This window comes from Sinocyclocheilus rhinocerous, unplaced genomic scaffold (genome assembly GCF_001515625.1).
Source record: "Sinocyclocheilus rhinocerous isolate Xijiao unplaced genomic scaffold, SAMN03320098_v1.1 scaffold3161, whole genome shotgun sequence".
Lineage (NCBI taxonomy): Eukaryota > Metazoa > Chordata > Actinopteri > Cypriniformes > Cyprinidae > Sinocyclocheilus > Sinocyclocheilus rhinocerous.
In genome coordinates, this window is record NW_015649638.1 from 190,355 (window position 1) to 202,291 (window position 11,937).

General features: G+C 42.0%; 1 protein-coding gene across 1 annotated transcript in view; it reads right to left on the reverse strand.

The window, feature by feature from the left end:
- Positions 1-11,937, reverse strand: part of LOC107710944 (UDP-N-acetylglucosamine--peptide N-acetylglucosaminyltransferase 110 kDa subunit-like) — a 39,943-nt gene that overhangs the window by 25,875 nt on the left and 2,131 nt on the right. The window contains exons 2-15 of the mRNA XM_016515840.1: positions 11,201-11,351; positions 10,322-10,565; positions 7,387-7,455; positions 4,038-4,154; positions 3,875-3,954; positions 3,595-3,790; positions 3,161-3,301; positions 2,940-3,040; positions 2,690-2,843; positions 2,510-2,611; positions 2,245-2,424; positions 1,937-2,095; positions 1,747-1,836; positions 1,520-1,645 (exon numbers count right to left, since the gene is read on the reverse strand). Coding sequence (XP_016371326.1) covers positions 1,520-1,645; positions 1,747-1,836; positions 1,937-2,095; positions 2,245-2,424; positions 2,510-2,611; positions 2,690-2,843; positions 2,940-3,040; positions 3,161-3,301; positions 3,595-3,790; positions 3,875-3,954; positions 4,038-4,154; positions 7,387-7,455; positions 10,322-10,565; positions 11,201-11,351 — 1,910 coding nt within the window. The remainder of the gene's footprint in view (positions 1-1,519; positions 1,646-1,746; positions 1,837-1,936; positions 2,096-2,244; positions 2,425-2,509; positions 2,612-2,689; positions 2,844-2,939; positions 3,041-3,160; positions 3,302-3,594; positions 3,791-3,874; positions 3,955-4,037; positions 4,155-7,386; positions 7,456-10,321; positions 10,566-11,200; positions 11,352-11,937) is intronic.

The window sequence follows — 11,937 nt, forward strand, 5'->3', positions numbered from 1 at the left end:
TTTTTATGGACAGTTATTTCATTGCATTGACAATTTAATACGCTGCATTATTTTGCTCATTGCACCCTCCTGTGGCCTTGGGAGACAAGCCAAAATTTTCCATAAAACTTATTTAATCTGCATATAACACATAAGAAAGGAGATATTTGTTTAAATTTTATTTTGTGTTTGACTGTTAAAAAAAAAAAATGTCTCAATAAATTGGGTAAATTAAAATCACAGTGGTTAAATTTAAACTTTTTCTATTGTTTTGTTTTAAAAAAGGTTATAAAAAAGTCAATAATTATCGATACCGAACGATATGAAACGTTATATCGTTGATACATTTTTTTAGCTATATCGCCCAGCCCTACCGTATATTTACCACCAGTACAGCCTGCTCTGAGCATCGTTATGCACATGCTGTGCACAGACCCCACAAATAAAGCGTGTGACGCAGAAAGCATGCGTGCAGCACGTGCATAACAGTCCGAGTGCAGGCTGTGCCGGTGGTCAATAAGAATAAAAGGCAGATATGCTTTTCTGAATGGACGTCGGGAACGGGATATTGTTAGACCGCCCGCTCCCGTTCAAATCACACCAGAGTTACCGACCGCTACCGCGTTTTATTCTCTCGCTACCACTCCAACAGCGCCTCCTGCTGGCAGAGAATGAATTTGCATAAATATGCCACCACAAATAGAGTGCAAGTCTGTGGAAAACGCTATATATTTTACTGTGAGGTTGATTTACAACCTGAGGGGGATGAATTCTCTTCAGAGTTCTCTCTCTCTCTCTCTCTCTGTGTATGTATGTGTGTAAGAGACTGAGTGAGTGAAAAATAAGGCATTTTGACACTCCGTGTTTTGACTGTTTTAGGCACGCCACTACTACTACTTAGTCTACTATGCTTGTCCGTGTTCCACTCAGACCTCGCGTGCAGAAAACATCCAGTCAGAAGCGGATTGAGTTCTGTTTCACAGCTTTGAGTTTTTAATACTGTCTGTTTTTTTTATATCAAGAATGTCTCGCTCTTTACTGTCTCATTCATTCACGTTCCTTTATTAATAACGCTAACAGCCCCACCCGCTGAAAGCTGCGCGGATAAAGCTAAAGTAACCGGCGAAATGTTTCAAAGTATAAAATAAATAAAACCAAGTATATGTTTCAGTCCTGTCACTTTTTTTTTTTTTTACACACTTTTACACTTTTTCTGCTGTTCAAAAAATCTTTTTCGCTATTAGCCTACCACAAACAAGCTACGAATCTAAGTTTATTAGCTGTACGTTACCATAGACATGTCAGTGGTTTGCTGTCATGACTCTCGCGAACAGCACTGAACACGCACTGAACACACACTTTGGCCGGCACAAAAAATTTATTATTTTAAACATTTTATCAGCTTATGTAGGCTCTACAACAAAGGAATTGCTGATCTCTAGTGATGTCTAATTTTTGTAATAGATCATTTGTTGGTTAAAAAGTGTGAGATCTGGCGAGATGTGGCTCGCGAGCCATAGGTTCCTGACCGCTGGCCTACCTGAATGGGTGCAGGGCGCAATGCGAAAAGCTCATTGCGTGCTCCTTTAGTATAACCATTCATGTTGACCAGGATGTGGACTCCATCTTGAAGGATCCTGTCTGCTGCCTTTCCGTTACAGGGGCTCTATGAACACAGGACACATGATGAAACCAAAACAGACCCCTGAATGGAGAAGGAAAATGATATACCTAAAATAAGCCCGTGTTATGTACACATATACTCACCTGTGAGAGGTCAGTGAAGTGATGAGCCTCTGCCATGACTTTAACTCTGAAGTTGGTGCTGTCATCGGGGCTGAGAGCATAGCAAAACACCTGTGAACAATATAACAGTATGATATAACAATATACCAGCTCACCACAATGTGCTCAACAGAAAGATCTATAATTAACTACTGCATTACAGACACATCACCTCGAACTTCTCAGAGTTGTGCATGCCAGGGATGGACTGCATCAGGTGGGAAGTGGGATGGTTGCCAAAATCAGAGCTAACGTAACCCACACGCAAACGGCCTCCACTGGCCTTCAAGTCCTTTGGATGCTCATAGGCAGGTTTATGAAGAGCATTGATCTATAGAACAAGCAAAGTATTACACTGACGCTTATACATGGAATGACTATAAGAACTACTTTCACACCAAAACCAAGTTACAAATCCGAAAATGCAGCAGAACAGAGCAGAATGAGCCTGTGTAAATATGTTTAACGTAATAAACACACCTTATCAAGACACAAGTTGCCATGCCTCTCTGCAATTGCCTTGCGGAAACCGTGAGAGAGGGGGTAGAGCATGCTGTGATGGGGATGCACAGATGGCAGGCGGTTCCTCTCCAGTTGATCAGCCACAATGCTCACCAGCTTCTTCATGCGCTCATCATAGTCGGTCCAGTCACATACAATCTGAGGACCAGAGCACAATATGACGTCACACAAAGATTCCCACCAGAGTGCGCAGTGAAAACATGCACTTAAGACTCCTACATACCTGCAGACAGTGAGCCAGGTTGCAATAAGCATCAGGGAAGTCTGGCTTGAGCTTCAGGGCAGTGCGGTACGATGCAATCGCTTCAGGAATGTTCCCAGAATCCTTCAAAGGGAGAAGGACGTAATTTGAATCCAAATTAACACTGAAAGGAAATCATTCTCCAAGTTTCTAGATTCATACCTTGTGTATTGAAGCCAAGTTACTGTGAGCATCTGCAAAAGCGGGGTTGATCTGAATGGCTCGAGTGTAGCACTGCAGAGCCCCCTGAACATCCTGCATCTCTTTCAGAGTGTTGCCCATGTTAGAGTAAGCATCAGCAAATGTGGGGCTGATTCTGCTCAGTGGTTGAAAAACAGACAGACAGACAGTGAGACATTGAAAGACACCAACACAAAATGACTTTAGAATGCAGCTAAAAACAAGAACATGCCTGATTGCCTCCTTATAGTGCATGAGGGCTTCTTGAAGTTTCCCCTGCTGCTGCAGGACACTGGCCAGGTTTGAATGGGCAGCGGCAAATTCAGGGAACACCTTTCCAAGAAATAAAACCAAAACTTAAGAAACATGAATGAAAACATCTCACTTAACAGGTTAAAAAAACAGGTATAATAACGAATATGCATTTTTAGAGGACTTCACTGGTCCCCTCACCTCCAGTGCTTTTCTGTAGAGCTGCACAGCTTCCTCAATGTTGCCCTGCTCACGCTTGATGTTGGCCAGATTGTTAAGGGAGTCGGCGTGAGTCGGGCACAGACGCAGCGCAGTGTTGTAACACTCTTCAGCTTCAGAAACCTAAAAGGAAACATGCAAGTTAGCAGACAATCCATCTCTTGATTCTAAAGGTTGTCCTGTGAATTTTAGCAGGCAAACTCGAGCCATTTCTATAGGAATCTATGCGGTTGGGAATTTTATGCGAGGGAGAATTGGTCTCACAGATTCCCTTCTGACAACAGAAATCTGCTTGGTTTGAGCTGTGCCTTACAAATCAGCACAACACTGACAACTGAATGGGATGAAAACACGAGTGTAGACAGCAGGTATGCATGATAGAGGAATTATTCAAAAACGTAAATGTAGGTTCTTACACTGCCTTTCTCCTTCAGTGCATTAGCGAGATTGCAGTATGCATCAGGAAAGTGTGGCTGGAGCTCAATGGCACGACGGTAAGTATCAATGGCCAGGTCAATCAATCCCTGCTCATAGTACACACATGCCAGGTTTCCATGGACAACAGCATGGTTAGGGCTCAGGCTGAGGGCACGCAGATAACCAGCAACAGCTCTGTAAGGGGAAAACGACATGTATCAGATTGGCGGAAAAAAGGCTTTGAGTCAAAACGTAATGGCAGAGGACGTAACTGTTTACCTGTCAAAGATACGAGCCTCTTTCAGAACATTGCCCAAGTTGATGTAAGCATCCAAAAAGTTAGGATCCAGGGTCACTGCCTGTAAACCCACAGAACAGCCCATTATATTCATTCATTCATTTATCATCACTGTCCAAAGTGCGACTGTCATCTGCAACCAACCTTCTCAAAATGATGTATGGCCAGCCAGATCTCCCCCTGAGCATTGAACACGCAGCCCAGGTTACTCCAGGCCACGGCAAAGTTTGGCTGGGTTTCAATTGCCTTCAGGTAACAAGCCTTCAACAGGTTAACAGTAAAAAACAAAACAAAAAAAAAAACAGGAGGAAGAGGAGGTAGAGAGAAGAACAGAGAGTAGACAGAGGAGGGGTTGTAAAAGTAAAGAAACCAAAAGATCAAATAAAAAGGAAGAAAGAACAAAAAGGGCAGACAGAATCCGAGTTAGTCTCTATTCTCACAAAATGCAAAAAGTGAGCCTACAGCATGGGCTCGCGTGCGCGAAAATTCTAAGCTGCACACTTTTCCTACGCTGCGCAAATCCAACCAACACCTATACTCCGACTTACATTCTTCAGTTATGCGGTTTCAAAAAAACTTTACAACTAAAATGTTGCACTTAAAACTAAAACACAAAAACGCACGAGTGCCAAGTCAGCTTTAGATCATTGACATTACACAATCTCAGTAAAATTCACAACCTTAAATGCAAGTGCGGCGTGCAGGTGGAGGTCCCTGTAATGCGAGCGCAAAAAGCCACGCAGGCGACCCACACCGTGGTCGCCGCTTGCGCCGTTCCCGCTAGCGCCCGTATTCGCCTGCGCCAACGCCGGCTCAGGGTGCAGACAGCAGACCTGCAGCGATTTAACTCCTCACCAGACTGGCACACGAAACTATGAAACCCTCTACTCTTTGGGGCCTTCAACTTGAGTACCCACGGCCAATTCCATTCATATCGAGTTAACTGTTGGAGAGTAATACGTTAAGTAGTCATACTACGTAATGGTCATTGCCAATGGTGTCATGTTTAAGGCTGCACAGCCACTGGGTCCCATGCTAGCAGGGAGGGCATGCAGGTCTGCAACCCGCCAGCCGGGGGTCGAGGGAGGGGGAGTGTGGTTCAAGCGCGCGTCTTTTGGTCGCGGTTTTGTCGCTGCGCAGCCCCTGCGCCGCTGTAGACTCACAGCGCATCATCTGCTCAGCAGAACGCTGCAACTACAAATAAAGAAGAAAAAATAAATCATAATCCAAATGAATAGGAAAAAAAATAATCAACAAGTAAGAGAGTTAGAGGGTTCTTACTGTGCTTTCGTTTGATTACAGCATCGAATCCATATCTCTTTTTAATTTACTTGGGCATTACGTTTTTCTTCTGCTTTAATTTACTAGGTTTTTTCTCTTGCTTTTTTGTTCTTCAAAGGAAGCCACAAGACAGAAGAACTCAGGCACTGGACTAAGGTGTTTTTCTTTCTGTTTTGTTACAAACCCGTTACCATATTTTTGGACTTTGTCTGGGGGGCGGCCGCAGCTGGAAGAGGAGAGGACTGATGCTGCCCTAGTGTTCCTGTCCACCGGACCGCACCTACGCAGGAATAGTGTCACCCACCTGAAACCTTCTAAATAACAATATCAGTTGTGGAAAAACCAAAAGAGACAAAATAAGAAAACAAGAGCGTTAGTAAAAGTTTGCAATCAAGACATTTCATATGGATATCAAAACTTGTATTGACAAAGCAAAACAAGTAAAACAAAACAAAACAAAAAAAAGGAAAAAAAATATAAAATGACCTAACATCAGTTTAAACCCATGCGATGAAAGGATTGTACATTTTCAGAAACAGGAGTATGTTCGCAAGGGGTCGAGAGTGAAGAAAGGCTTTGAGATGAGATTTACACACAGGTTCGAACTTTTAATTACCGTGTCACATTTTCAAATACAGGTAAAGGAGGGAGGCCAACTGGCTTGATCTTACCCAAACAAACTGATCACATTGCTCTGGGAATATTAATAATCATAACATACAAGGGGGAAGAAATGTAATCGATGATTCTTTTGGTCTTTGTTTACATGGTTTAATACCTTGTTTGCTTTATCCTGTCCTGCCTTCTTGACTCCAATGGATATGGGAAAAAGTCTGGGGGTTAAAGACTTCATAATCATCTAGAAGCCTCCACAGCTCTGAAATAAAGAGGTCATCGCTTGTGTCGCGCGAGTATATTTCTCTCTCTATCATGGTGTCTGACGCGTGCAGTGGAGTGCAAAAAGCGATCTGTCTGCCTGGCACAGCCCAGGGCTGACACAGTGTTGGAAAAACACAAACCCGGTAAGCCATAAATATAGGGGGATGTGAAGTTGAACTGGGTGGGAAAAAAAACCAAGGCCAAAATGATACAGGCTCTACTCGAATGCACTATGGAGCCCTTGCAAAGCATCTGTTGGCTTGACTGAGGGGTCAGGCAGACAGTTCGACGCGCGCACACTCCACAGGCCCTAAGCGAGCGCGCGGGGGGTTAGGAGCGACAGAGCGGGTGGGGGACCGCCGGGCCCCTCGTGCTCTTCCCCACCCCGCCCCCCTGAGGCACCAAATAAGAGGGCTTCTAACCAACAGGAAGAGAACTCTCTCTACAACATCAAGACAAACTCCCAAAGACCCACCGAAACCACAAATGGCCACACTGCCTGAAAGGCGGCATTTATTTGAGCACCTTAATGCTGGGGAAGTAAATCCAAAATGCCATCGAAAGGGCCACGACTTTTCAACTTTTAAAGGGAATCAATTGTTTTAAATAACGCAAATGACCCGAAATGCATGGTTAGGGTTAGAAGCCATCTTATTTTTTGCACAGCAAAGACCACTATCTCCATCAGTCCATTTATTTCTCCAAGACCGAGCCAGCGAAATCCCTCCAAGAGTCTACAGGGAAGAAAGCATGCCAAACTGCAGCATGTGTTTTAGGACCCCCGTTTGGTGTGAGACACAGAAGAGCCCAGCCTTTCTTCCTTTGTGTGGGGGTGAGTGGGGGCTGGCCGGGCCAGGAAGCAGTAGTGTTTAGATTGAAAGCAGCATTGGAGTGAGACAGGGCAAAAAGAAGGGGTATGTCTCTAATCTAGCCATCCAAATGAACAAAACAAAACATAACAAAAAAGCGAGTGAGAAGAGGGTAAAGGGGACTTAACCTTGCTGAATTTAAAAAATAAATAAAAAAAGAGAGATAATATGCTTTTGACTAGGTAGGTGAGATGCAGGTGACCTGGTGGCTCTAGGTACACTCTGCTCTAGCTGAATGCTCAGGTTAGACCTGTAGGACGGTAAAGAGTGCTGACGTGGGGAAATAAAATGAGCAGCACACTCGAGTGCACTGACAAGAACTTACTGAATAAAAAACAAGTCTAACACTCACTCCCAAAGTACAAGAATGGCTAGGTGTCTGACAGGGGATTATGGTCTACAGCTATGATTTTAAAACCAAAATCATTATGTAAACGTGCAAGGGCCGACATGTTTAAACATACCTTTGCCTCTTCAAGGCGCCCAAGCGCTTTAAGCAGGTTACCCAAGTCACTGCGGACACAATACAGATCCTGTAACAAAAGACAGAAAAAATAAACAATTACCAACTGATACACACAAGACACACAAGGGCTGGGTGATATACAAAATATTTACAACTCATTTCATATTTTGTTATAGATACTAAACTTAAGTAGCATTGTGAACCAAGTGATGATTTTAGTGCTCCCATTATCTGGCCACTAAGGTTCAAACTAGTTAAATGATTTGATCCAAAACCCTGCAAACTTCCTGATATTGTTTTTCCTTTGTTTATTATACATATTCAAGATAACTATAATTTTTAAGGGTCTAAGTCATTGTTTAGGCTTCTTACACTCATTTGAAATAATGGTTACAATGATGGTTACACAAAACACTGAGATATTGCATATCATCAAAAGGCAGAAAATTGGCACCCCCTGTTCCCCCTTGAAACTCAAGTTAATTTTATTTTCTATATAGCGCCAGATAGGGGTGGGCGATATGGCAAAAAGATCATATCACGATTTTTTTTTTTTTCAGAAATATCACGATTCTTTGTCATGTTGGTTTTACAATTTTGCAAGTTGTCTGAGCATTACAGCCAAACAAATTTCCCTATTTTAAAAACAAAACCTTTCAAGGTAACAAAGTATAAAATAAAAAAAAGAATGGCAGATAAAGTGAGCGAAGATAATAAAAACATTTTTCATTATTTTATCTTTGTTATTAAAAATAAGAACAAAGATACACATTACAAATAAACATAATACAAATAAAACAAACATAGTTTTATTTTTCAGGTACAGTAGGTGTATTTAGCAGTAGCATTCAAGAAATTGAATTAACAAATATAAAAACTGAAACACTATATACATCAACAGTATCAAAGCAACAGTATCAAAGTTCTTCAATCAAGAGCAGTGACTGATTTTTCACTTTGTGTTTTGTTGTTTTATTAACATTAAAAGAACAGTTCACCCAAAAAATTATAATTCTGTCATCTGTCTGTCAATTAGGGATGGGCGATATCTTATCGTTTGCGATATACCGGTAAAAATTCTCCACACGATAAGAATTCGTCTTCCCTCGATACTAACGATAAAGTCTAGTTGTTGACATATTTCTGTGTGCGACTGTGTGGAGCGACGTGAAGGAAGGCGGACGTGAAATTGAGCAGCTCCTAATACAATCTGGAACAGGTTTGGATAGGGCTGTACAGTGCGACAAAAATCGGTCGGAGCCTTGAGTAAATGTACTACAGTAGCACGAGTGCGACACAGTTTTACATGTGTATGAGACGTTTACAAACCTGTTGTCCAACAAAGATATTTTAATTTATTGACATGCTACTCAGTAATGCTCACAACACCCTATTTTGGGTAAAAATAGGAAAAATAATACTTTTCTCTAAAGAAACAGGATTCCCTAAATTATCATCATTGATACCGTTATCGCAATAAACATCAGAAATTATCGTGATATATTTTTTGAAGCCCATATCGCCCATCCTACTGTCAATTCTGTCATAGTGTTTTATTTTTATACCATAATTTACTCACTCTCAGGTTGTTTTAAACCTGAATGAGTTTCTTTTTTCTGTTGAACATTATCTTTTTGATAATTTATATTATTAAATTCAATGTGGACCAGCTACTGTTTGGTTACCCACATTCTTCAAAATATCTTCTTTTGTGTTCAGCACAAGAAAGAAATTAATACAGGTTTGGGACAGCATGTGAGTAAATAATGACAGAATTATAATTTTTGGGTGAACTATCCCTTTAATGACAAGCGGCAGCATGTTTAGTACTGTCGCTTTAAGAGCTGCACACATCTAATATACAGGCACGCATCCGTTTCGCTCTCAACCGTTTAACTTTCATTTTAGACAAAAGCAACTGTGTTTATATGTAAACCTTGTGTGTTTTTGACAGTATTAGCGCAATCAGATGTGATACATAACTTAGTTCAGTAATCAATGTTGACTCAATAACCACAACTGTTCTTAGCAATAACACTCTTTACTGCTCAAACACGTTCAACCACAGCAGCTCCGTACACAGGACTGAACTGAGCTACAAAAAAAACGCGCTAACCCCAAAATGGTGCTCTTCGCACATGCGCAGAAGATAAAACATAACTTAACAATCAGGTGCTGTTTGACAGGCTTTTAGTGTGTGCACGCGTGCACTGGAAAAGCGCATCAGAACAGCACGCAAATGAAATTTTTAATCGGCAAGACTTTAAAGCAATTAATGTACTTTTGTGATTGTGAATAAGTGCAGTGTCCTGTGAGTGTAACTCTACCGCTGAGTTAACACTGATGTGAATGCATGTGGCATTGTACAGTATATTGAGACGGCATCAGGCATCAGAACTGTAACTGATAGAATGTGCGCTGTAGCATGATATTACAATATTTCTCCAAAAGCAGATTGTGAAGACATTTTTATCGTCCACGATCAAAAATCGTCATCTCACACGCCTAGCGCCAGATCACAACAGAAGTCATTTAAGGTTACCTTTCCTATAGAACAGTAGTGTTCTTTTATTAAGCAAACTAAATAGACTTGCTATTTATCTTATTTACATGACGGCATGTCATTTCGGTCTCTACATGGTCAGGCGTTTACAATTCTCCTCTGCTCTCTGTATCATGCACGGTGGAGTTCTGCCTCGATGTGCGCGCGCGCACACACACACACACACACACCGACACATGCGCGCGCACACACACACACACACCGACACATGTGAGCGCACACACACACACAGGTGAGGACTCCCACCAGCGAACAGAGAGAGCGCGTGTTGGAAAATGTTTCCCAGGGTTTAACCAAAAGCTGTAAACCTAGGGGAAACGCTGGTGTGAAACCACTGTGATTCTCTGAGACATTTTGAGGCTTAACTCACAGGATTGTACTGGAGAGCGGACACATATGCTTGAACTGCTCCCTCCATGTCCCCTGCTGCCACCAACGCTGCTGCCAGGTTGATGTATCCATCGATGAAGTCCGGTTTGAGACGGAGCGCGTGGCGGTAGTGCTCGATGGCCTCCTGAAGTTGACCCCGTTCCTTGTAAACGTTGCCCAGGTTAGAATAGGCCTCAGCCAGCATGGGGTTCTGCTTGATGGCCAGAGTGCTAAAGTGGGCAGACCTGCAGAATTAAGAATGAAAATTTAGAAAAGAGAATGAGACTGACATATTTTCACCATGTGCAACAAACACATCCCCTATACTGCTCCCTTAAAGAAATGACCCAGGTTATTTGGAATTTAAATTTTTATAGAGAAAATAAGCATGCTATCAATTAAAATGATTGTTATTCTTGCATAAACAGTGTTATGTTTACAGATTTAAAAAAAAAATTCAGAGGATGGATTACAGTTATTGCTGTGGAAAACTGTTCTCACTACTTCTCAACTTCCGTAATAATGAGATTCTACTTCTACTGGGCTGTGAACTTTCATAAAAATTGTTAAATTCATTTGTAAAATTAAAGATCACTTTCTTTGGAATTACTGTATATGCACAGTAACCCTAAGAACATGGATTACACAAGTAAATAGGGTCCATTTTGGTTTCACGTTGACTCTACAAAATTTATTTTAATCAGAAGGCCTCAACCTTCATTAGCAATATAAAAAAATAATAATAACTGCCTCTTAAGGCAGGACTGAGAGCACAGCCTGACAAACACACCACACCACCAATCCTTCTTCCCAAAGAGAAGCAGTGAAGCAGACCCACAGACCGTGCTCCTTGAAGACAGAGCAACGGTGGCCATCTCACCTGTCAAGCCTGCGGCACTGGAAGTGGATAGAGGAGAGCAGCAGCAGTACGCCAGTATTATCCGGCTCCTGCCTCCACAGCTGCATACAGTGGCGTTCAGCTGCCTCAAAGTCTCCTGACTGATATTCACGGTGCGCCAGCTCTGCCAACCCTTGGAAGGAAAGCATACGTTTGGTTGGTTCTGAAGCACCAACGCAACCCAAAGGAGGGGGGAAACAACATGTTAGAAGAAATGGAAATGAGATAAAACTAAATAAAATTTTTAAAAAAAACTGACAAGAACAGTGGTGCGGTTTTAGAAAAATGTACACTATAGTGTGCTGCGTTTAGCTTCAAATGGCGTCTTTGACGACAGTATTCTATAAAAATTATTTGCATTCTGATCTTGACATCAAAAGGCACAAAAATATATATATTTTTTTTATTCCATGGATTTTACCCATTTATCTCCACTTGTTCCCAGTGTTTTTCTGCAACCACTATGCGCGCGCAGCTGCAAGTGACGTAACTGTGACGTCTACTCTGAATTGGTCTATAGATCAGTGAGTAGAACCCATTATAATCAGTGACGCCGTCTACACTGGATGCGGCACGACGCGACAAAACCCGACATTAAACTGATGCCTCGTTCTATTTATGACGTACTGACACAAAGTTAATATGTTTTGCAACGGTCGCTTTGTCGCGTCCAGTGTAGAGCTGTTGCGGCGCGACGCGACAACTGTAGCGTCCGGTAT